This window comes from Lagopus leucura, unplaced genomic scaffold (genome assembly GCF_019238085.1).
Source record: "Lagopus leucura isolate 7727_CA_CO unplaced genomic scaffold, USGS_WTPT01 Super-Scaffold_100040, whole genome shotgun sequence".
In the NCBI taxonomy this organism is placed as follows: Eukaryota; Metazoa; Chordata; class Aves; order Galliformes; family Phasianidae; genus Lagopus; species Lagopus leucura.
This window is the reverse complement of record NW_024962289.1, coordinates 550,998-577,224: the sequence shown is the minus strand read 5'-3', so window position 1 is coordinate 577,224 and position 26,227 is coordinate 550,998. Positions and strand designations below refer to the sequence as shown.

Here is a 26,227-nt window from a genome sequence, read left to right as displayed (position 1 = left end):
TTATCCGAAGGAGTAAATGTACCACATATTTTAGTAGCATTTCCTTATAAATATGGCTGTTGAATTGCATGATATGATCCACTCTTGCTTGCAAAACTGTGACTGCTTTTGGATGTTGTGAATAGTAATGAATTTAGTTATGGATTAAAAGCTAGAAAGCATGCTGGGAGGCTATTCTGCTTTAACCAGGGATCTTCAGCAAAAAGAAACACAAGAATGAAAAGGCATGAGAGGGCTTACTGAGCATCAAAGAGGCCAGGGCCTCCCCACGAGGCTGAATTGCCCTATTTTGGGTGTAGCTTGGGATGTGACAGGCTGGCATCGAGATACTCCCCTTATCCTCCTCCCCTTCTGATTCCCCAGCATATCAGTGAGGGACAGGATACTGAACTTATCTCTATCCCGGGACTGACAGATGTGTATCAGTAGGCAAATGTTACGGGTTCGGTACCTATAAATTACTTCTAATAGGCGTTCGTCTCCTGAGCGTGCCTCAATGAAGAGAGTTCACCTGGAGGGCAGGCGAGGAAGGTCGGTAGAGGAAGTGGGAAGCTGCCGAGTGAACTGTCGTGATACTGAAAGGCTACTAGATGGCAGCAGAAACCATGAAATAGATGACCATTACTTGAGATGGGTGCATGTTAATTGCTTCCTGAAGGAATTATGGATGTGTGCTATCTGTGGAAGCCTTAGAAGCGCTTATGGCGTAATTATCCACAGTGCTTCCAGTGTCACTAAGAAAGAATACCTGCTTAACGTAACAATTCTTTGCTGTTAATTTCTCTGATTCGTTTCTCAGGAGTTGCATTGCAAAACAGACATTGCAGTGAGCAACGGTAACTTGTAACAAGGGCTGTTGGAATGACTGCAGGGTGTTTTTAATTCTTCCCATAGCATTGGAAAATACTGCTTCTTAGATGTTCATAACGTCTTGGTCTAAATTATACTCATTACCACAGAGCTGAAATTTAACTTTTTTTTTTTTTTTGCCTTTATTTGTGAACCAAAAAAAAAATTATTTTGCATGTGAAAGTTTGTTTTATGTTTTTGTGAAAGTTATTGCCTGGAGGACCGAAGACCACGTTCATTGGGAAATTGGAGGGCTGATAACCACAAATCTGGGAAGATTGGCAGCGCAGCGCGGTAAAAGCAAAGAGACTCCATTACCGCGTTGTACGCGCATGCGTGGTACTGCCCGGAGGACCGGAGACCATAGACACTGGCGGAGCAGACAGGCTAGGGGAGGAAGCGCATGCGCGGTAGCGATTGGCGGGCCGGCTGCGCGGTCTACGGAGCGCGACGGGAAGGGCAGATGAGCAGCCAAACTGGTCCGCGGAAGCAGGACGTCACCCGCGCTCCCCGGCAACGCCCCCGTTGCTAATGAAGTGAGGTCACGCAATATGGCGGCTCCTTAGCAACGCCACAGGCAGCGCGCCCCGCCCCCGTTGCTAAGGAAGTGAGGTCACGCAGTATGGCCGCTCGGGGCCGGAGTTGCTGAGGGGTCGGTGTTGTGGGGAATCCGCGTCCATCCTTCTCAGGAGTTACGAGGGCGGTGTTGCCCGCCTCGCCAGCACCGAGCGGTGGGACTGAGGGCCGCGATGGCACCGGGAACGGCGGGGCTGTGAGACAGAAGAGTGCGGGCCTGCAGGGTGGGCAGGGCGACAGAACCGGGTCGCGGCCGAAACGAACCGGCGCCATGGAACTGAGGGTTGGGAACAGGTACCGGCTGGGCCGGAAGATCGGGAGCGGCTCCTTCGGCGACATTTACCTGGGTAAGGAGCGGGGTTCGCTGGGGACGTACCTGGGGGGGGGTCCGTGGAGAGCGCTGGGGCCGGGCTGGGCGCCGCTCTCGTGCCCGTTGCCGGCCCTTAGGGAGCGACCCGCGGGGCCTCGCCTCACCCTGACGGAGCTCAGGTAGTGCTGCCCGCCGGGAAAGGGCCACTGGTGCGTCGTGCCTCGCTGCCAGCACAGCGCGATGTTTTCTTCGCATCATGTCCTAATTTAGACAGCGTGGACGTCAGGACTCCTGGATTATTTGGCTGTCTCTTAACGTTGTTGTTTGGTGACCTTGGGCGTCTGTTATTTGTCTCGTCTGTAAAAGGGGAAAAGGTTTGGGGAAAGAAACATGAGCATCAGCATTAAATATCACTGCAGTGCACTGGGAAAAATCGCTGTCACAGGGATGCTGCTTTCTCCTACAAGGCCTAAAAAGAAATATCACCCAACTAAGTGATGACAAGTTAAAAATGCATCAAATCCTTTTAAAAAAAATAAAAATAAAAATCAGTACTGTTAAGCTGTCCTCTTGCTTGAACGCTGCCCTTGTGTTTTAAGGTGTGTAGCTAATTTTGCTGCTGCAATTTCTGTGTGATTGTGAAGTCTGTGGGATAGGACTGCCTTTACCTGCTGGTTTATGGAGCTCTCTGTCATAATTGCCAGCAGGCAATGGGCACACCAAGTTCTGAAAATAGGTGTGTTGAAGATAGTCGCAGTGTTCTACAAACTCCCACACTCTAAGAAATAGATTAAATGTACGTAAATATTCTCTACAGATGCAGATATTTATGCTGCTGTATAGGAATGAGCATTTTATGTTTGAAACTTGAGGTAACCCGGGAAAGTAGAACAAATAACTGGAGGGGAGGAACTTGCAGGCGTTAAAGTAGGTTAAATTCACATGTCTAGAGTGTGAAAACATCCCTAGCTCATGTATGGTATATTTAGTGGGGTACACAGAACATCAATGTATTTTACTTCTAGGCAACGATACCTTTTTGTGTTGCAGTGCACAGTTTGTCTTCTGAAATAATTTATTAGCTGAAGCTTCTTGATTATGGGTAGTGAAGCGCTGCTTGTCCATAATACAGACCATCTTCCGGATGAAGATTCCATGTTTCCAGCCATGTGGTTGTGTAGAGGCAGAGGATGTGATTCGTGCTCTCCATAATGCTTGTGTAAAAGAATGAAGAGTGCTGTGAGAGAGGAGGTGGTGACACTTAAGCCAAATCTTCATTAGCGACCAATGCTGCTTTAAGGCAGCAGTTAAAGTCTGAAACGTGTTGCTGTGATTTGAGGTGTTCCTACCAAAGATTTGACTGCTGAAAATTAAATGGTGAAGAGTACAGTTTTGAAGTGCAAGTAGGATAAATGATACTTTGTAATCCAGATTAACTGCTGGGGAGAAGCTAAAGGACTGGGTTGTTACTCTGCCATGTATGGAAGCTGGCTGGGAAATGATTTCATCTGTCACTTTTATCTTAATGTGATTCTCTCTTTATTCCTCTAACTTTTTGTGCAAGAATTCCTAATGCTCAGGTGTTGTCCTTCTTATCCCTACATTCTCAGTGCAGGTCTACAATTAGTTCTCACTGTGAGCACTGTGCATGCCTCAAATTTTGTTCTTCTTAAGTAATCAGTGTGGATTGATAATTGCATCTTATTACAAGTGTGACTCCTGAGCCATCCGCTAGCAGAGAAGGATTTGCCTTGAAGATCCAGCTAATGGCACAGTTATCTGTTTCCAAGGGAAAATGCTGTGTCGAGAACTTAAATATTGTGGTCTTCTGAAGAGGATGGTTTGCTTTGCCAGCCGTTTGTGGCAAAACAGAGGCTTTCAAAATCTGTGCTTTTGGTGATAATGAAATGTGTTTAACAACAAAAGGGCTCTGCTTGGTCGTTCAGGCAGCACACATAGCCATGCACAATTTACTTCTTGCATTCTTTCAGAGCTTAGGATCAATTAATTAAAGTACAATTATTTCTGATAGCTCTCAGTGCATTTGTGAGCTTCCATCTGGTTTGTGCTTGGGAGGGAAATACTACAGCTCTTCTGGGCTCACTTAGCAGAGCAGGGTCCGTAGCACAGAGCTCTGAGATGCTGTGGTGAATGAAGCACCGTAGACAATCTTAAGAAAATAAAAGTGAAGAACTCAGTGTACCTCTGTCTTCTGAAGTTCCTGTGCAGAGGAAAGAATAGCATGGATTGCCAGCTATCTTATAGAGTAGAAAAGATGAGCAGTGTTCAGGAAAAGAATCGGGGTAAGCATCTGTGTTTGGCTCCACGCACAAGGTCAAACAGATAGGAGTCATGAAGGCATTACAGTCACTGTGCTTTCATGACTTTTTCACTGCATCTCTTTTCTTAGAGGTGGTCTTTGCGTTGTAAACTAATGAAAATAACCTCTAAGCTTTTCCTTTTGGCAGAGCATTTTGCAATTTCAACTTGGAATTTTCCTATTTAAAGTGAAATATTTTCATGACTCGTTATTTTTGCCTCCATACTGTGCCTCTTCTCATTGTGCTGCTTTTTAATTATCAGTCGTTACTGCTGATTATTCTAACGTTTTTCTTAAAGGAAACGAATCCTTTTGTCATTGCAGAATTATCTTAGAAATTTGTGCCATGGTTTGTGTGAGGAAGGAACCGAACGTTTTGAGTTGCATTCCTGGGGAGAATGATTTGTATTTTCATTCCCTGCGAGACTCATATTTAAATTATGTTATTTTTAATAGAAAAATATTCACAGAGAGGGTGTTTATAGAAATGAAGTCTTGGCTAAGGCTCTATCCATCATAGGTGATGCAGGCCTCTTGGGAAGAGCAGATGTCCCAAGAAATGATCTCCTGTGTTGAGACCGTGGTTTGGTGAGCAACCGTGAGCAGGATTTGGTAGGAAATGCAGCAAGTCTTGATTTTCCTTCCTGCAGGCCTTGCCCTGGTCAGGCTCAGATGTCTGCAGCTGTCTGTGTGCCTTGGAGAAACCTCTGGCATCAGTGTGATTGAATGGCAGAGAAGAGCTGTCAGGAGCAGCTCATATGGTTGGTTTTAACGCCAAGGCTGTGAGTCTGGGTTCTGTCGGGTGCCTTGTTTGAGGCATCCCGAGGAGCATTCCTTCCAAGGGTCGTGATGTTTGGACTTCAGCAGGTAGAAACCCGTGGGGATTCCCTGTAGATTCAGACTCCTTCATATTCTTTGTTTCCTGAAAGACTTGTGGGAAATATGAAGAAAATGAGGGAGAGGTTTCATTGGGAGCCTTGGTTACTCATTGAGAGTGTTAGAGGTGTTTGTACCCTGCGAGTGCTCGAGAGCACGTGAAGTAGTTTCACTATGAAATCAACTTGCCTTGATCCTTAGGTAATGGATCTGCCTGTGTTACCCTAATTAACCTTGCTGGTGGTGAACAAGAAATGAAGGTGCTGTGACAGAAAGCTGAATCTGTATACGAGTTAAACATTGCTGTAAAGGTAGAAGTGGAGGGTAGAGCAAAAGGTTTGGTTAACAGAGTTTGAGTTCTGTAGCAGTGTTACAGCCAGTGTTACTTGGTGTGAATGAATCTGAGGACGGATGGAATTTTGAGGTAACACAGCTGAATAACAGCATGAATATGTTTGTATTCATAACACTAATTGCAAACTGCAAGACTGGGAAGATGTCAGTTTCAAATGACGTGCAGTGAAACAACAGGAAATTCAGTGCACATCACTGTAATCTGTGGTACGAGGTGTTAAACTGCCTGTGCCACGAGATGATAGAGCTCTGAAGTTGCTCTTTAATCCCAAGAAGGTGATTTTTGCAGTGATAGCTCTGTGAATGTGGCCTGGTACTCAGTAACAGAGAAAAGCATGTGGGGAAAATGTAGATAAGCAGGAAAAATGGTAATTGTGTGTTTGTCTCTTAGTCATGGTGTGTGACCCTCAGAGTGGGCACTGTTGAGCTGGAAATGATGAAAATGAGTGAAACAAGGAATAAATAGAACAGTAAAAATGATTTGCATGAAGAATGAGGGGGGCTTTTGAGCACTGATGAGTTATAAAAGAGTAAAATACTGCAGAAGTCTGTGAAATCCTGGATGCCATGAAGAGTGCACAGTGTGATCGCGTATTCCTTTGCTAACAAAAAGCAGACCTCCGAGGAAGCTTTTGGAAACAGAGATAAGAACAAATAACAGATGATGGCACCTCATGTGATCCTAAACTATGAGGTAATGGAGCAGAGAGCCATGTTCTGCAAGGAGGGAGGTGGCTGTATAGCTGAGAAGTGTCACACAAAAATACTAAACCCTATTTCTTACAGTTCTTAAGTAGTGCTGCTGTGCTGCGCTGGCTTTTCTGGACTCATTACCAGTTTAAGATTGGGAGGTTTTTCCCTGTAGATGTTTCATCTTCAGAAGTGATGAAGTAAATCAGTTTAGGTTCCTTGTTAACTGGAACAAAAACTCCGTGGGTTGGTGGGGATACTCACCACACTTAAAAATCATGCTGAGCGCTGCAAGCTGGAAGTGGAGGGACTCCTCTCAAGGCACAGCCCTGTTTGTTGCTTTGTGTAGGATAGCAGGTCTTGGTTTCCTGAGCTACAATTTCTAATGCTTTTCTCTTAAGCTGCTAATCTGCAATGACTTAATCTCTGAATCTTTGCCATTGAAAATTAACTTGTTTGTTTTGTTTCAGTCTTGACGAATGAAACTCACCCTAAAAATACTTTGACCAATATTTTACATTTTTCTTGTTTTAGGAACTGATATTGCTGCCGGAGAGGAGGTTGCAATTAAGCTGGAATGTGTGAAAACCAAACATCCTCAACTCCACATTGAGAGTAAAATCTACAAAATGATGCAGGGTGGAGGCAAGCAAAATTTCATTCTTCAGCAGTTGTTTTTTTTTATGTTGTATTTGATGTATCTGCCACCTGTAATATTTAATGGCTCAGAGCTCTTTCAGTAGTGGGAAAGGTGGAAGAATAAGTGAAGAGCACTGCCTCAGTTCCTATGTGAGGTAGGGTTTAACCTGTTTGCTATGATGTAGGAGCACAATTCTAAACGTAGTAAATTCAGGATAGTTTTTTGTTTCATGTGCTAGCATTCCTTCATCTGAGATACTTCCTTGCAGTAGGTGTTCTAAGATATAATGGCATTAGTAGTAGAGAATAGGGGAGAAGTATTTGTGTGGCATTTATCCTCGCCCACAGGAGAAATCAGTCATGTTTGACAGTTCTGCAATGTAAAATCTCATTACAGCCTGCGTGTAATGGGGGGTAAAATATTTCCTGTATGGGTTTGCAAAGGCCATGTTGGCTTCTTCTCAGAATGAACAGTGCAGGGGGAGGTGGCAGAAGTTTAGTAATGGTCCAGACAAGGATTTTTCTGTAAAAGGAATTTAGGAAAAAATAATCTGCAGTAATTAAGAGTGAAAATTATAAATGAGTTAATTACAATCTAGGTGACTATAAGCTGGGTTGTCTTTAAGGTCCCTTTCAACCCAAGCCATTCTGTGATTCTGGAAGTGTTTCTATACCTCTTCACTTCTAAAGTGCGTATAATTAATCAAAGAAAAGATATTTGAAATCCTGACTGAGGCTATCTGCAGGTTTAATTCAAGACATCTGAGCATTTTTTCAGTTCTTTCTGGAATAATTTTCCCAAGTTTCTCCATAAAGTGAAGCTGACTTAAATTTTCCATCTAGATGTATAGCAGTATGTAATGTTTCTCATGAACAATGCTATCTTGGTAGGGATTCACCAACCAACAAATGTCACTGAACTGGAGGGAAGGCAAGAACATGAAGCGAGGGTGAAAATGCATTCCAAATTGTAACCTAAAAGAGAGGTATTTTGCACTGATTTTGTAGGCTTTGAAACTAATAATTTGATTTCTAAAGCCTTTTCTAGCAGTGAAACTCAGTGGTTTGTCAGTGTCTTTATTTTCAGGGTTCTGATTTTCTCCTTATTGCTGTTTTTGAGACCCATGAATGTTTATACATGCAAAGCTCTTGAGGCTGAAGTCCAGCAAAACCACTGGCTGCTTGCAAGCTGCAAGCAAAACACAAAGGCTGGAAGGGAAGTGGGCAAGGAGGCAGCTGTTGTCAGATCTCTTGAGCTCCAGTTTTGTTTTGGTCCAGCTGTGAAAGGATCAAACACTTAATTTCAAAATGCCTCCAAAACGTTAAGGGTCACGTTGACAGTAATGGCTCTTGGAGTTCATCTAAAGAGCTCTGAAGATCTGTGTTTACCAACTTCATAAATGAAATTATTATGCTTAATAAACTTTCCTTTTTTTTCCAGTGGGTATCCCCACGATTAAGTGGTGTGGTGCTGAGGGGGATTACAACGTCATGGTGATGGAGCTGCTGGGACCGAGTCTTGAAGACCTCTTCAACTTTTGTTCAAGGAAGTTTAGTCTCAAGACAGTATTGTTACTTGCTGACCAAATGGTAGGGAACTGCATTGTTGTTTGTGACTGCAAAGTATGTTAAGGTTAAAATGTCTTGAGTGGCCACGGGCAGCTGTGTTTTATTTAATGTTTTGTTTATATTTATTTAGAGGTGAATAGGATGTATCATTAGAGGGGGGGACTCAAAATGAGTTTTGTTAAATATAAAATGTTGTATCAAATGTAGGTACAGAGTTTAAATTTGATTTTAAAACTGGATGTGAGCAGTTTGCAAGCCTGCTGTTATGGCTCAAATGTGAAGGAAGTTTTTAGAAACAAATGTAAAATAGACACAGAGGAAGAGCTGCAGGGAAGGCATATTTATTGTCTGCTAAATTATTCTCTTTGATGCCCTTTTGCAATAAAATCATCTTTATCTGGTTTACCACTAAGATGATGTGATAATAGTGATAACGTTGCTAGTGTTTTTCTGAGAGACAAGGGTACAACTGATATCTCAACTATTTTTTGTCCTCTGTGTGTAGATCAGTCGAATTGAATATATTCACTCTAAGAATTTCATTCACCGAGACGTGAAGCCGGACAACTTCCTTATGGGGCTGGGGAAGAAAGGCAATCTTGTCTACATCATAGACTTTGGATTAGCAAAGAAGTATCGGGATGCCAGAACTCACCAACACATCCCATACCGTGAGAACAAAAACCTAACAGGAACTGCCCGTTATGCATCCATCAACACTCATCTTGGAATTGGTGAGCTGGGAAGAGCAATGAATCAGACCTTTTTCAGTGCAAGTTGATGTTGCTTTTTGGGGGGCATAGAGGACAGTCCCTGTTTCTGGCACTTGTGACACAGTTTGCTGGGGTTTGTTCCTCTTGGGGTGGGGTTCAGTTTGTAATTCTAAGGAATTAACAAGTTTCTTCAGTAATTGCAAGGGTGATAGTTTATTTTTCTAGTGCTGGGTGAGTTTAACGTGATGTTTCATCTACTGTTGTTTTTTAAGGGTTTTTGACACGTTATTGCTCAGTCTTCTGTTTTATTTCCACTAGATAATGAAACCTAATGAGTCCACTTTTTTATGCTGTTGTAGAGCAATCTCGCAGAGATGACTTGGAGTCCTTGGGCTATGTACTGATGTATTTTAACCTGGGCTCCCTCCCCTGGCAGGGACTGAAAGCAGCAACAAAGAGACAGAAATACGAACGTATCAGTGAAAAGAAAATGTCTACACCCATTGAGGTTTTGTGTAAAGGATATCCTTGTAAGTTGCTCTTCTGTGGCACTAGGCCCACATATTCATTTTTTAGTGGTATCTCTTTTTTACTTACGCTGTCCAGCTCCTCTGTCAGAATGTTTGAAGCATATTTACAGTCGTCTTGACTTTTTTCCTACAGTTGAGCATACTCATGGTAACGACACCATGCTTTCAGGACAAGAATCTTTGTGTTCATAGACTGCTTCTACTTAGCCTCTGTCTTAACTGTTAGTAAGCAATCACTGTGCTGCTCTCGAGTTTGAAAGATAGCATGGTGTGTGTGATCTGTGCTGTGGTGTGTGTGCATGCATAGATGCTGGCTGGATGACTCTGACAGCCAAATAACTTTTTGAGAAGCTGCCCGTCTCTTTGTGTGTGAATGTTCTCTCTTGGATAAACCAGACTGTACAGTCAGTTGCTCCTATTGCAGTTGTGTTGTTCTGGAATTGTCATTCCAAGTTCATCCAGTCTGACCATGGCCAGTATCTGTGAGGGCTGTAAGAATCCCTCCAAATCCTGGCATCATCCCTCAAAGCTCTGTTTCTTAATTTGGTATTTACACCATAGTAATAAGAATTTATGATCCATGGAGAATAATAACTATGTTTTAAACCTTGTTAAAATATTAGTTACCCTCAGAGAATATTGTTTACCTGGTCTCTCTCTGCTCTTTCCTTGCCCTGTCCTTTGTCAGCTAAGAATGATGATGGAACTGTAGCTATGATTAGGGTTGTATGAAGGCTTATTTTCTTTGGAGTGTTTCAAAAGTCCTGTTCGTGTTCTTTTACTCATTAACTATTTCTTTCCTCTGGGGTTAACAGTCAGAAGATAGCCAACTTTTCTTGTGCTGTTTGCTAGAATTCCTTACTTAATGTGAATTATTAATACGTCGTTTTAGCTGGAAAGCCTTGAAGTCAAGAGCTGGTAGATTGACACTGACGTATCTCTGGAGCACTGAATTCACAACAATGTTCTGCTTTTGCTGCACAGCTGGTATTTTAGCAAAGAGATGCTAATTCTGTGCCCTGCAGTACATTAAGTTTAATGCATTCAGAGCAAAGAAAGGCAAGTAAATGGTTTCTTTGCTGAAATGTAGTTTTAAACTTCTTCCTCCTCACGCAGTCCTCCCTACTGTTGATAAATGGAGTCTGTGCCTAATCTGTGATAGACAGATAATTTTCTTTTCAGACCATACTTGGCAGAGGGGAAATAGTGTTACTTTCAGTACATGTCCAGTATTACTTCAGTATTCTTATGTTTGGGAGATTGTGTTGTTGTTTTTAATGATTCTGAATCATAAAAAGCAAATGTGGAGCTGAAAGAGAAAAACAGGCTTTGTTTTATTGCAGCTGAATTTGCCACATACCTGAACTTCTGCCGTTCTCTCCGTTTTGATGACAAACCTGACTACTCTTACCTAAGGCAGTTATTCAGAAACCTCTTCCACAGACAAGGCTTCTCCTATGACTATGTGTTTGACTGGAACATGCTGAAATTTGTGAGTAGTTGGCATGGCTTTCTAAAACCATTTCTTGTAATGCTGCTTTTTTATCACACACTGTCAATTTTGGGTTCTTAACCGATACCTGAAGTGTGTTTTGTCCCAGCAGGTTTATTGTCTTAAAAACAAGGGGAGGGGGAAGTAGGGAGAAGCAGGACATACAGGAGGCTTTAGATTGGGATTTAATGCCGAAGTTGTAGTTACAGGATTGTCAGGGTAGGAGGCTTCTTAAGGTCCTTCCTTTCAGGCAGTTGCCACGTTGGTAGCTCAATTCTTATTTTCTCCTGTCTTGATCTTTAGCACAGGTCACATGCAACAGTTTAGGAAGTGTCCAACTGCCATAGCAGCATGTGTGTGCATTAGCCATTTAAAGGCTCTCCCAGCAATTCTATGAATTGAATCTGATTGTTCTCAAGAAATCTTACCGAGGTGTTGATGCCCAATCAAATGTCAAGTTCTTCAGACTTCAGTTCTTTATTGTCAATGTTTATCCAAATGCATAGCTGTAAGCTCAGTAATCCCTTAAGTTGTTCACTAGTCCTGACCCATAGGGTGCAAGCAGAGGGGCTGAAGATGCTGAACGTGAAAGGAGAGAACGAGAGGAGAGGCTGAGGCACACACGGAACCCAGCTGTGCGTGGATTGCCCTCCACTGCTTCTGGCAGGCTGAGGGGAACACAAGATGTAGCTCCTTCTACTCCTCTTACCCCAACTTCACATGCTGGTAAGTAAGCAAATACGTGGGCAGATGCACCTCTCAGACTGCTCTAATTTGCAGTTTGTTCCTGGTCGTTGGAATTTGAAAATAAAATAAGGGTATGGGAGTGGTATTTGTTTGAGTGAGTCAGCATTTGGACTTTTTTGTTTGCCTGATTGTTTTCTGTTTTTCCTTTTTAACTTTACCTTCAATCTATGGAAATTACACGCACTCATTGCCAATTGCTACTTAGAGTTATCTGTGAATGTAAGATGAAAGCCTTGATTTCTCTGGTTTGATCTTGTAGAATTTACATGTGCAAACAGCGTAATTTTTCCATCAGCTGCATTCTTACTGCATTCCTCATTCTGAAAATTGGAATGCACTTTTTCTTGCAGCCAACACATCTCCTCGACCAGTGTCTGGTATGGAACGAGAAAGAAAAGTGAGTATGAGGTTGCACCGTGGTGCCCCTGTCAATGTCTCATCATCTGACCTAACGGGCCGACAGGACACCTCTCGCATGTCCACTTCACAGGTAACAAATAATTCTTGTGTCATGGAAAAGATGGGTGTGCTTTGATGCAGTTAATTTGCCAGGTGAATATACCAAGTAATTCCTGTGATCTCGTACTGATTTTTCAGACCATGTTGAGTTGAATAAATACTTGAAATTTGGTCTGAATGTTTGTGATGTTGGTGTAGACTGCTGTAATTTCTTATTGTTCTTATAGTCCTGTGCAAAAAGCATAAAATCCTCGAAGTACAAAAGGAGTCATTGGTGTATGCATTGTGCAAAAACCTAGAAGAAAATTTACCCTCAATTACAGGTCCTGCAGTTGGTGAGAGTTGTGTTTCCAATTGAATAGAGCAGAGATTATTGGTGCAGAGTAGACAACGAATGATAGGTTAAAAAACAGAAAAGAGTAGAAATCAAGAAATGCTGTAGTGCAGTTACTTCAGTTCTGAGCAGATAAGAAGCCACATCCATGAGTGATAGAGAGGTCGCAGTAGGCTCAGTTGAAGCAGATGGCAGGAGCATGAGTGATGCAGTGATTCATAGCTGTAGTCTGCTCTGAAATTATCCTCATTGATTTTGAGATCTTAGTTTTAAGACTGGCAAATATTTTAAATATGTTTTAGGTGTCTCATTCTGTTCCTGAATTTTTTTTTAAGGTATTTACATAGACTAAGTCGTGAGTAGCCTGGCTTTGCATCACTTATCTTCAGCCTCACCTGCACAGCACTGGTGCACTGCAACAGAGCGGAATGTTAGGAGGACTGGTGCAGTTCCCTACAGATTTTCAGTTAATTCCTCAGCACTGTGCTGGAGATCTAACTACATGATCTTTGCTGTGAACTGATGCTATTCCTTGTTGTCAGAGCTGTTAATACAAATAAATTCAGTTCCTTTTCACTCTTTTAATTGGCAGATTTCACAATTTAATTGGCAGAATTAAGTATTTTGGATAATACATGTTCTTATACATAAATCCTCAGCACTCTAGAGAGCTTTCTTTTAGATAAAGATGAGGTGGGTGTGAAGACTGAAGGGGCAAGGTGTTGGTTTTTGTGCATGGATTTGACATTGTGGCCTGCAGCATAAATGGAAAAAGTTCAGACCACGGAAGGATTATGGAATCTAGTAAAATATAAATGTGTAGCTGGCTTCATTCTCTTTCTGAGAATAAAATAAAAGCCTGTGAGATGGAATGAGGTTGCAAAAAGAATGCAAAGATGACGAATACTCATATTGAAGAAGTTTTTCTTTTTTAATCGATTTCAAAATGCTTTTAGGAAAGAAGGAAACTTCCTTCCCTCAGCTGTATAATGGGGATAGAAACAGGCCAAAAACCAAATGAGAAATTGGAAACTGTAAAACTATTTCAGTGCTTTTAGGCATATCCACATCAAAGGGCTCCAAGTACAGATGGTGCCATGTATCCCTTAGCAGTGGGCCTGGCTTGAACTTCAAGATGTCAGTAATTTGGATTGGAGTAGTGCTACTTTGGATTTCTATAAGTTTCAGGTCCTTGGGTGGTAATGCAGATGATGTTAAGACAACAGAATCACAGAAGGGCTGGAAGGGACCTCTGCAGATCATCTCATCTGGATGACTTGGTTGTTTTAATTATATGTGCAGTAATGTGATTCCTCATTCAAGTAGGTAGCGGCTGAATTGGATTGGAAAACCAATTGTGCTGTAACAAAAGTAGAGTGAGGTTTTTTGGGGTAATTTTCAACTGAATGAAGAGTTGAACGGTGTAGTTGCACTAACTTGCACAAGGAGTAAACAATGCAGGAGCAGAAATGGCTGGATGAAAATAGTTCACAGGTAAGGCTTTGTGTTATCTCTGGTGGCAGGTCTTGCCAGTATAAGTTACTCACTGAAGTACAATTCCTGCCACCAAAAGTAGTATTTCAAGGCAGAGGTGTTTTTAAAAGAAGTACCAAACTAGGAGGGCAGAACAGTGCATACTTAGGTGCTGGTTATCTATGCTATAGAGCATGGCAAAATACAGATCTGGAGGTTTGGAAGCACCATTGCAGTTCTGAGCTCCTCAGTACAGGAGAGGAGCATTGTGGAGGAGCAAGGTCAGGGCAGGGCCAAAAAGATGAGTAAGGAGTCATCTGAAATAGGAGCAGGGGCTGAGAGCACTGGATTCAATTAGTCTACAGAAGGAAAGGCTCAGGGTAGATAAACATCAGATATGCATCAAAACCTCATAAGTCCACGTGGAGAAGGCACAGCCTGGATCTCCTTGGTGTTCTCTGGTGAACAGGTGAGAGGCAGTGGGGACAGAGTAAAATGAAATGTCACTTACACATAAAAAAAAGACCTTCACTATGGCAGTGATCAAGCACTGGAACAGGTTCACCTAAGAGGTTGTGGAGTGTCTTCAGGAATATTCAAAGCCCCATTGCTCCATGTCCTGAGCTGGCTGCTCCAGCTACTGTGCTTTGGGCTGTGTAATTGGATGGGATGATCTCTAGAGGTCCCTTCTGACCTTGGCTGTTCTGTGAGCTCATGATCCTGGATATTTGCTCAACTGTAAGGATGGTTTCCTGTTGAAGTATGAATGTCCCTGGCGGTCTAAGCAAATTTCAGGTACTTTGTTGCCAGTCAGGCAAGGGTGTAATACGTAAGTGTAATTATGTTACTTGGCTGTGGCAGGCAATTAAACTTGATTGAATGTATCTTAGAGGGTTTTTTTCCTGTAGTAGCTCAGCACACACATTGCATTTTTTCTGTGTGTTACAAGGTTTGAAACACACAGATGGGCTTGCAGATGAGTTTTGATTGTCTAATTTGTAAAATAAGCATACTCTTGAGATTGTGTAGGAATATGGATGGGGTTTTTTTTGAGTGATCCTTAAATTGCCAGCTATATAATTTGTGGTGAGATTGCATATCTCTGTACCCACCCTTGAGCACTCTGCTTCAAGCATGGAATCACTCCAAGTATGGAATTTGACTTCCTTACAATAGCAGCCAGTCTGGTTCTTCTCTGGGTTTGTTATATTAATCATTCATCACCTGTCATTTTCCCTTAGTTCTTACCAAGGCAGTGAGCAGCTGCTGACCATTAGTGGTGGCTGAATAACAGTGTGCAACCAGAATAAAACTTGAACAACTTCCCATGGGCCTGTCAGATTGAGAAGGCAAGAGAGGTTGACTTCAATTTTACTTTACAGCTATAGCAAGTATCCAGCTTGCAAGGCAAAGCTACTAAGGACAATTTTGAGCAGGTGAAAAGAATATTTGGTTAAAAAAAAAAAAACTTCGATGTCTTCTCATGAAAACAGTAAAGAACAGCAACTGCTTATCCATGTCTGCTTTCAGATATGTTAGTTTCCTTTGGGAACCTTGAGAAAATAAGCTACCAGTGTTCCTTTCTCAAGAAGTTCTTAGACCACACTCCAGGTAGAAAGCAACTTTTAAACTTTGTTGTCAAGATTTACAGATGCCTTGGGCTAAAATCTAAATGTTCTGTTACTTATGAGGGGATTGATTCCTTCTGTTACCTTACTTGGATGCTTTGGAGGCAACACTGCGTCTATAATCTCAGCTCCCAGAGAAAGGGCTGCTGCTGTTGAGCTCTGGGTGATGGAAACATGCAGGTGTCACTGAGTGAGGTGGTGGTGGTAAAGATGACTTCATGTTTTTATCTATCCTGCTCTTTTTGGGTTTTTTTCTCAAATAGTTTTAAATCAGTTTGGGCTGAAACTGAAAACAAAGGTTAGGAATGTAGATGGTGCAAACCAAACTTCCATTGCAAAAAAAAATAGATCTGATAGAGAAATTTGACACTCATGGAAAGCCAGTGGCTGGTAAGAATAGCAAAATGCACCATAGCCATATTTCCACCTCCCAGGCACTGTACCTCAGTCATCCCCATTAAAGCTATTAGTGCTTTGTAGCAGTGAGAGGAGTTTATTCGAATACCAACTAGCACGTCTCCAAAAAGGGGTTGTGAAACTTAGTGTTCCCTGTGAAATGAGAAGTTCTGCAGCACTGTTTGTACTTTTACTGGTGGTAGAGAGTGAATGCAGTAGTTAAGAAACTGCAGGTTTTCAAGGTGGTTTGATGATGATAAATGGTGGTGAGAGCTGGGCAGTCACATAAAGCCTAATGAAATAAAAGGTGTAAGGCAGGACTCCAAAATCTGGTCGTAATCAGGAAGTGGAGCCTATTGTCTCATACATGGAAACTGCATCTGTGATTGGTAGTGATGGAGGAGGCTGCAGTGCTGTGTTGTGAAGGTCTGTGATGTCATAATGGAAGGGTGTAATTTCATCCTTGAATATGTATATGATGCAGTACTTAAAAGGAATAGGGAAGGCTTTTCATCTCATGGATGAGATTGGTGCTGGAATGTTGTCCAGCTCAGTTTTCAGTATCTTGAACTGCTGAGAAACTAAAAGTAACAGAAGAGCTGTGAAAATTGTGCTTGGGAGAACATGATGTATGGTGAGGTTTCATCTTGGTCTTTTTAGTTTGTCTGAAAGATGAGAGATCACCTTGATTTAGTTGAAGCAGAATTTTGGCAACAACAGTTATTGTTCTAACTGAAGTTTATGCAGAAAATATACATGAAGCTCCTGTTGCCCGGAGTTAAAATACATTTGGGGAGGAGTGATGCAGAGATCTAAGCAAAGACAGCCACTGAGACAGCCTCTGAAAGGCTGATCATCAGAGGATCATCTGTTCCCTTTGTATTTGTGAGAAAGAACTGGATTCCTTTCCAGGTGGCATGTTCAGAGCCAAAGCAAACCTAAATTGCTCATCTCAGTGCAGTGTTGTGATAGGAGCGGGCAGAGGGTCGCACCAGCTGTTTGTAGGTTCTTGTACTATTAAACGGTGTGAATGAGTCTCTAAGTCTCTATGAATGAGTCACTAAGTCTCCTATGCGTAGGCAGTTGTGAAACATAAAAGAAAAACTTAGTGAAGAAGGCATGAGGATTCCTATGAACACTGCTTTGAATCAGTTCTGTCAGTCCAGACTGCACAGACTGCGTCACAAAAGTGTGAGTATGCAGTGATCATCTCAGGAGTGTAGGTGCAGGTGAGTAACCTTCATTTCCATTCACAAGAGGTTTGGTCCTGTGAAAGCCTGCTTCAGTTGGACTGCTCACGGTGCACAGTAAGTTCCTCAATATTACTTTGTTTTTTTCTCCTGAGTTTGGCACGTTCAGCACCTGACAGTCAAGGCTGTCATAATTCCTGTTGGTAACAGAGATATCTCTCCTTATCTGGAAGAAGAGATTGGAGTGCTGCACAAAGAAATATTTGAACAGGTCTCCTTGAAAACAGAGGTTTTTAGAAAACCAGAGCCAACACTGGCATCAAGAAACTGAAGTGCTGTGCCACTTCACTGGGCAGAGGCAGCATACTCCCAGTGCCTTTGCAATTTCCATCTCCTTATGAGCAAATCTTTCTCCATACACGTATCTTAGTAGGCATCATACTCTGTTTTCTTCTGATCATACCTGCTTTCTCTGAAGACTAACGATTTGTTCCTTGTACCTATCTCTTAATATGGTAGAAATGTCTGATAGAAATCTGAAATCAGAGCTCTTCAAAAGATACGTTTGCAACTGCCAATTTAGGTTGGATATTTGTAGACATCTTTATAATGGGGGCATTGGAACCGTTACAAATTGCTGTCTTTTCCCCTACCTCAGAATAGCATTCCTTTCGAACACCATGGCAAGTAGCTGCTCGTCTCCTTTCGTTGGAAGGCAGCACAGGGTGAGTCCTTCTCCTTAGACACCAAAGCTTTGGCTGGGGTGGGGAAAAGCATTTGGAAACATCAGTCTTTGCTTCTTCTCGCATCTCATAGCTGAGCTGTGCCTTCCGCTCAGATGCTTGATGCAGCCATGTTTTTCTCTAAAGGTAAAAATAAATGTCCTTCCAAAAGTTGAATGACTGCTGCTGTTCCATTTGGGTTTTTGAGCGGAATTGACAAAAATAGTGGCTTGAAGAGTCCATAAAATCACTCAAGCATCAGCACTAAAGTAACCAGCTCTAAAATGGAGGTGGTTTAGAATCATGGGTCTTTCCAGGAACGTTTTGCAGCAGTGTGCCATCTACTCAAAAACAGATCAGCTTCAGAACTGTAAAAGCAGAACGCTTGTGTGAAGAGTCAGTGAACTATATTACTCAAAGATTGTCTTGTCATTAATGGAATGTTCTGCTACAGAAGTCTCAATGTTTTACGTTCTTCTCCATTCCTTAAGAGCTGTCGTTTTTAAAAATGTTCAGATACTAATGAGAATCATTTGAAACTTGAGCATCTCAGGGGCAGGCAGACTTGGATTTGGGTACTTAGAACTCCTTTCCACTGTTCAGCACAGTAGAAGTTTCTGCCTCGCTGTGTGCAACTTCCAGCTTTGTGGTCCATTCTGCTTTTGGCAATAACAGATTTCATCGCAGCAATAACAAGTTTCAGTTAGAATCTGAACTTTGATAGCAGAAAGCTTTCCTAAGTATTTCAAGACCTTCTTCTTTGCTTTGCTTCTTGTTTAAAAAAAAAAAAAAAAAGCCGTGAGATTTTTCTGTTCCTTAGTAAATTCTGTTGTCTAACTCCATCTGCTGCCTCACTTCCTTTCTAAGGCCAAAGCTTGCACTAATCTCTATCTCTAGTTGCCGAGGAATCCTGCTGTTCTCTTCTGTTTTTTCCTCCTGCTTTGTGTGCTTGGCTGACTGTGCACAGGCTGCTTCTTAAGCTGTTTTACCGTGAAAAGATCCGACTGTAAATTGCAGCTTAACATTCTGAATTCCAGTTATCAGAGCTTGTTTGAAAAATAAAAATTTGTTCCCAAATAAAAAAAGCAAACATTCAGCTTTGTGTTGAAAAGACCTGTGTGGAAGGAGTCCAGATTCTGTTCTGCTTAGGGCTGTGTCTGCATTGTTTGGCCTTCACCGTGTGTGTTACAATCTGCAGCTGCTTACAACTTAAAATAATGCTGATTAATGGTTCAGCTATTTAGATATGTCTTGCTGCTTAAATTGCAGTGATGTGTGGTTGCTTTTTCACTTTCACAGCACAAGTGTTATTGAAATAATATTGCACTGTTACTGAAACAGGTCAAGTTGAAGTAATCTGTGCAGTGAGTTAACACAATGCTCAACAACAAATGAAAAGCTATTGAGAATATATATATATATATATGCTTTTTTTTTAACCTTTTGGGATTTTTTTCCAAGGTTTGTTTTTCATTTAATCTATTTCTGCACACTGGTAGAGATTTCATCTGGTTGGGTCTTTCTTCTGTGCATGCTTGTGTTCTGTTTACTTATCTTCAAAACGTCTCCTGGTTGTAAAGGTAACTTTTCCATGTTAATTTCTAATAAAGGAGGAAAATACAGGGGACTTCGTGTAGCTGAAGGTGGGTGCAAAACACCATGTAGTCACTGATTATTAATTCACATTCTCACTTTTCACACCAAATGATTTGAAAATACGTCGAGAGCCACTCTTGCGTTAACTGGAAGGATTTGTGCTGATGTTGTCTTGTTTTTGGCTTTGGTAGATTCCTGCTCGGGTAACTACCGGTGTTCTCCAGTCCACTGTGCACCGATGAACATTTATTTTGCCATGGAGGGCAGATAATGCATGGCTGATCTCCTATGTTATCAATGGCTTTACTAGCAAAAATACCCTGAACTAGAGTGGAAACAATGCGACTGGAGTTCTCCATGTGACTTAAAAGGCACTTGGAGGAACATGGACAGACTCCAGCAGCTGCCATTACAGGACACTTGCCAGAAACCCAGTGACCTTAAGAGAACCCTGTGGAAACAGGGCTGGAGAAGAAAGATGGTTTACAGAGTTGACCGTCTGTTACTGGATGGCCATTTCAGTTTTCCCTCCACAGGCGGCAGACTTTACCCCCTTTTTATTATTCCACTGTAACTATAAATCTTTTACTTGGTTTAAGGAAGTTTTTGTATCATTTTGCTAAAATTATTGGCTTAATTCTCTGTAAAGAACTCTTGCTTTTCTCTGATTTAAAAATGTAGAATACAAGCAATCCTAAACTAAAGACAATGACTTGAAATTTGTTTAAAAAAAAAATCAGTTTGGCAGGGAGCATGTAAATGAATCAAAGTCATCTGATTGTATTTAAACGTTCACTTCTTTGTATGTCTCATTCTGACTGAGAAGGTTTTCTCACGATTTTTAAAACTGTTGAGAGTTTTACTTTACTGTTCAATGTCTTCATTCACACTTAGCATTTACCTCCCCGTGTAACACAAAGGAATTCTTGATGTTCTTTTGCATAAAAGAGAACGGAAGACTCCAGGAGAGCCTTAGTGTAGGAGAAGTGGTGAAAATCAGTTTCTTTTGTTAAGGACACTAAGAACAAAGTGAAAGACACTGGAGTTTAAACGGGTGGTTTCAAATCCTGCTTTTGTTGGTACCATTTTGTTTCCTGCACTCGGAGTGGGTTAGGTTGGAGGGTGTTGCAGGTGGGCAATGCATGTTGCCACTTGGGTGAATGAATGTCACATTTAGCATCAGACAGAAACCAGCCACACTTTTGATTCACGCCTTCTGTTTCATGCCAAGGCTCAAAAAGGAATTAAAGCATTCTTGCTGTGAAATCCTGAGGAGTTTTAGAACTCAGGTGTGTACCACATTTAATTCCAAACTGTATTCAACCTGAGTATTTCTAGAATCATTAGCTAGGAATGGATGGCTCGCTTTGGTTGTCCAAAAAACTGTTGCAGGTGTTGTTAGCAAAAATGTCCTTATTAAATATGGGAAATGCTTTATATTATTGCCACTGTAAACAGTCTCATAATGCAAAAATAAGTATTTTGTCCAAGTAGTGCTTGAAACAGTACCAGAAGTCCTCTTCATACCATTATTACAGGAGTCATGAGAGGTTCCATGCTGGGAATGAAAGTGCACATATGAGGGTCATTTAAGGTTACTTACTGCAAGAAATTCTTCCCTGCTGAAAACCCAAACTGTTAAAGGCTTACCGGCCTTCCAAGTTTTAGGAAGAATGATTTTAGTTTAAAATTGTGCAAATTCACTGTTTCCTCCCCCCCAAAAGATCCATTGATTAAACACAATTCATTTTCCTTTGGCTGTTTTCAGGTGATTTCAGGACATTGAGTATTTGCTTGTGCTGGGTCTGAGGGGCAGTGTGTTTTGGCTAGTGTAGTGGGAAAGCTACAGAGCTGGATCCATATAAGTTTGCATAAGAGAATTATTTCCTCAGTCACTATAACCTTTGGTATTTTAGGCATGTGCACCAACGTTTGAACAGTTTTACACTTCACCGTGCTTTCCTTGTAAATATCTGTGGTTAATAATGTACTGCTAGAGGGATTGCAAAGGCAGCAGCCTCTTTATTCTCTCTGTATCTGGAACATTAGATTGCTGTGCTATACTTAAAGTTGATTGCAGACTTCTAGAATTGTTCTCAGTTGTGGGCAGTTTTTCTCCTTCGTAACAGTTAAACTCCATCATGCAGGACATCGTTAGACTGTCTGTATAAACCTGTGTATTGGAAACCAGTATCAGAGCACTTCATTTGTACTACCACTGTATTTGTGTACTTTAACAATTGTGTAAATACATTCCTAGTGACTTCTATTCTTCTTTGGTGTAACTTACTTAAAATGACTCTTTACTGTTTACTTGATGTAACATTTTTTAATCATTTTTTTAATGATTTCTGTACATAGAACGCTGTCCATTGCAAAGGTTTGATGAAATGGTGATAGCTAGAATGTCAGCTGAAGGACTGAGGGTCAGAATGAAGAATGTAAGGTAGGCAGGGGGAAAAAAGACATCCATTGCTTTGCTGGCAGAGGGCACCTCTTCTGTCTCTGTATGTTTCTGTTTGAGTATTGCTTCTTTTCTAGAAGTCATCTTCACAAGAGCTTTATCTAACAAGTGATGCATTGTAGTGAGAGGAGGTACAGGAAAGAACTGCTATTGAGACTGGATTGGTTCCAGGAGGTAGGAGCAAAGCAACTATGCCCACAATGCCTTGTGTGGTACCAGCTTTTGCTATGTAGTCCTCACAAGGAGATCTGAGGGCAAATAGCTTGAGGAGTACTCTGTTTCTGATGAATAGGCCTTGAAAAGCTGGAAGTATTATTAGTTTAATCTCACTTAAAACTATGTACTTTAATGTGGAAAACATCACCTGTGCTCCAGTTGTACATAATCGTGATGGCTACCAAGTTCCTGACCTCTCTGTGGTACACATACCTTGAAAATAACTGAAAATAAATGTTACCCTGTAGCAGAGGTACTGAAGTAAAGGCCTGCAGGTAGTCTGTGTGTTCCACGTTAGCATCACCAACGAACTTGAAAGCTCCCTTGGAGGAAGCTGTGCAGCACGTGGCAGCACCTCATCCTTCCTTCTGCAGCAGAGCAGGGCTGCCCAGCACAGCTCCTGTGTCTGCCTTTCTGTGTTACAAATCCGAGTGGCAGCTGCTCTGTAAAAACTGCCTGGGGCAATGTTTGCAGAGATGGAGTTTCCCAACCTTTAAAATGGGGTTTTGGATGTGTGAGTCGATCATCGGCTGGAGTGTAACCTGTTCTTTTCAGTCATATTTTTTCTTTGTAAAAGAACAAAATAAAAGTATTTATTTTATGGGGTTTTGTAATTCTACTTGGCAAAAGCAGCTCCTTTTAACATTGCTCGTTTCACGTGTACAAACAATGCTGCTGTTTGTTTAATAGTGCTGAACCATATGGTCAGAAATGTAGGTTTAATTCAGTTGTGAGGAAGCTTAATCCACCATGGATTTGATCTTACAACAGTGCAGCTCCTGCAGTTAACTGAATGAGACACGTTAGCACGTTTTTGCCCTTACAGATTGCAGCACTTCATTATTAAAAACAGCGTTGGTTTTTCAGGGCCTGCATTTCACTGTGAATCTGTATTGTGTGAAGCACTTTGCCATGCAGTGTGTTTGTAACAGGAGAGCACTCAGCAGCCCGATCCTCACTGAGAACCTGTTTCACAGCAGAATCCTGTGAGCTGAATCCTGTGAGTATGTGCACAAGGACACTGCTCTGACTGCTCAGATGTTCATGGGGTTTTTCTCCTGAACAGAAATAGAACGATTTGTGTTCTTTGAATGAAGCTGTCGCGTGCTGCAGGCAGATGGACAACAGGAAAACTGGATCATCTATTTATACACAGTCCATGAAACAGCACAATACATAAAAGGCAAAGCTTCTTTAGCATGGTATCATCTCTTAATGTTACACGGGGGAAGTTTCTGCACTGTCAGATGTGGGTAAGAACCAGCCATTAAAAAAAAAGAACAGATATAATGAACAAATAGGAACATGGCAAAGGAGGGAATTATCTGCTGTATCCTAATGCTTTAAGCCCCGGTCTGCTGCTGTCTGTGTCTTTGTCTCCTGTGGCCGTTCAAGATGCTGGAGGGGGGAGGGGTGGAGCAGAGTAGGAAATCATTTGATACCTTACCAGCTGGGAAGAAAATGTGTTTCTCTGCTCCCACTGCTAAAAAGTAGCATTTTAAGATTGATGCTGTGAACCTGTAGATCTTACTGCACTTCTTTCTGCATGGCTAAAAAGACTTTTTCAATTAAAGAAGTGTAAAGATTAAAATCTAGATGCAGCTCTTTATTGGCTTTGGCTTTCTACTGAGAGCGTTTTAAGTTCTGAAACAGCAACAGTCAAAGAGTCAGAAGGGGAAGAGCTATCCTCATTTTTGTAGTATTCAGAGGGTCAATGAGGAATTTGCCAGCTGGAATATTGCTGAGAAAGCGAAGCAGGTGTTGAAACTGGTCCAAGAACAAGCAGCACGTAATTAGAGGTAAGTAGTCCTTTACTCTGTGTGCCTCTTCACTTTCCTTGCTGTCTCAGATGAACACAGCACTGCCAACCTTCCAGGTTGTGTCACTGGAGAGGGACTTAAGAGCTGTAAGTTCTGCATCTTTCTACTCACGTGAAGACAAGCTCTGGGCCTTGAGCACTGACAAGGCCATTAAGATACACATCCCAAAGCCATTGCTTCTCATTTGCGATGCCTCTGCTATTTCCAGAGTCGTTCACTCTTCAAATGTTAGCAGGTCGCCTTCCTTCAGCAGTTTGGTTTCCTCACTACAGGTCCAGCAGCAGGGTCAGAGAGCAGTGCAGTTCAGGCCATGCACGTTTTCCTTCACAGTGGATGTCCATCTTGTTTCAGGCTCAGGAGAGTAAGAGAGGCAAAGGTAAAACTGGTTTTCTCTCCCATGGATGTGCTATAAGCATGTGATAGCTAATTCTGTGGCTTTGGTCTACCTGGTAACGTTCATTCTTGCAGCAGAACGTGGTTTGATCTGGCGAGTGGGATAGCAAAGCTCTTGGTTAGACCTTAAGTCTCACCTCTCCAACTAAACTAGCATTAAAAAGTGACCATACTTTTATTCCAATACCTATTTAGATATCTACCTTAGACGTGTATATAGCTATATACAGTAAACTAGATCTAGGATTTTCAAAGTGTACATACACAGAAACTTTTGAAGCTGTACTTGGAGAGATTCCTCCAAGGTTTCTCAGCAGAAATGCTTAGAATTATGTGAAAATAGTTTTGAACTTTCCAAATCCCCATGCTTCTAGATAGGAAGAGCTCCGTTTTGCTACACTGAAGGAACTGTGGTTTTGATTCACTTGGGTGCAGCCTTGGGAATGCACTTTGAGAAGGGCTCAGCCAGGTGCCCAGAAAACACCACAAGTGCATTCTTAATGTTTTCTTTGAAGCTTTCAAGATCCAAGTGTGGTAAAGGGCATCACAGGGATCACGACACTGCTGCTGTATGGCCCTGTGAGCACATCCAACAGAGCCCAGTCACCAAATCTGGGTGGTAGAATTTTTCTTTCTAATCTCATTTTCTCACATCCACAGCTTTTGATAACCAAATAAATATTTATTCACTATTTTTGCAACAGTTTACTAGAAAAGCATCAAACAAATCCAGGTATAAACGTACACGTGACATTAAAGTGCATTAACAGGAAACAAATCATCTTGTTGCACAAAACCAAAGTGTACTCCTGTCATCCCAAAGAGACCTGCAGTAGACAGACAGAGGGAGGTGCACAAATCAGTACTTTCTGTTGTCACATGTAATGCTTGCGTGCTCCTGCAGATCCCTTGGGGCTTTCTACCAAATTTAAGCTTTTCTTGGGAGAGAACAAAGGTGTGTACGTGAGTGCATTGGGAACCATTATTGTGAAATGTGGTTGGGTTACAGGATGATTTTACATCACCTAACACCTGTTGTGTTGGGTTTAAACTTCAACAATCTGTTCAGTCCTTTATGTCATCTCAATTCATAGAACGCTCAAAGGCCCAAACAACTTTAGAATTACGCTAGCCTGTGTGCTAAGAGATTCTTCATCAGTTCTGGAGAAATAATCTGCAAAGCAATCTGTCAGTTGCTTTCTGTATGCAGGTACAGACATGGATATATTGCACCTGGGTTTCTGACTGCAGTTACATGTGCTCCAGCAGTGTGTGATGGAAAGCAAATGACAGCACGGCCTTTGAGACACGTGTGTAGCTAGCTGTCTTCCACCCAAGTCACAGGCTGAACAAAGGAGGGTTCATCCACATCTTGTTGTGCAGCACTGCTGCCCCTGCACCCCACTGTTACCTCTTCAGCCATTCTTGGACTGGCCGCCTGTTTCTTCCAAGTACAAGAGCACAAAGGGGTGTTAGGAATTCAGGGATTTCCACCTCAACGGTGCTTAAAGCAATGCTGCACCAAAAAGTCCTGAAAGAGTTTGAAGGCAATTCCTTATGAGTTTGCAATAAGCAGAGTGAGATTCATAAAAAGCAGGCTGCTCTTGCTAAAGGGTTCAGATACAATCCTTCCCTTCTGGTATGCAGTAGATGTTAGTTGGGTTTTTGGGGCTTTTCTTTTTTTACATCTTGGATTAGGAGGAGCTGAATGTGAAGGCCTATTTTGCTATGGCTGTAGAAGCAGTTGGGCAGAAGCCCCAGCACAGCTTAACACAGACATGGTTGTCCAGGCAGAGCAGCTGGCACAGGTGGAGGATTCCTTCAAAGGAAGTCAAGGCAGTGGAGAGAAAAGGAAAGAGGACTGCACTGTA

At 41.9% G+C, this 26,227-nt stretch overlaps 1 protein-coding gene across 1 annotated transcript; it reads left to right on the top strand.

Moving 5' to 3' along the window:
- The first annotated feature begins 1,446 nt into the window (after positions 1–1,446).
- CSNK1D (casein kinase 1 delta) lies at positions 1,447–22,744 on the top strand. Its single transcript, XM_042884034.1, has 10 exons — positions 1,447–1,772; positions 6,510–6,620; positions 8,056–8,204; positions 8,689–8,917; positions 9,256–9,426; positions 10,770–10,918; positions 11,473–11,644; positions 12,016–12,155; positions 17,804–17,870; positions 19,655–22,744. Exons 1-9 carry the CDS (start codon positions 1,697–1,699, stop codon positions 17,834–17,836), a joined length of 1,230 nt encoding a protein of 409 aa, XP_042739968.1. The 5' UTR covers positions 1,447–1,696; the 3' UTR covers positions 17,837–17,870; positions 19,655–22,744.
- The last annotated feature ends 3,483 nt before the right edge of the window (positions 22,745–26,227 follow it).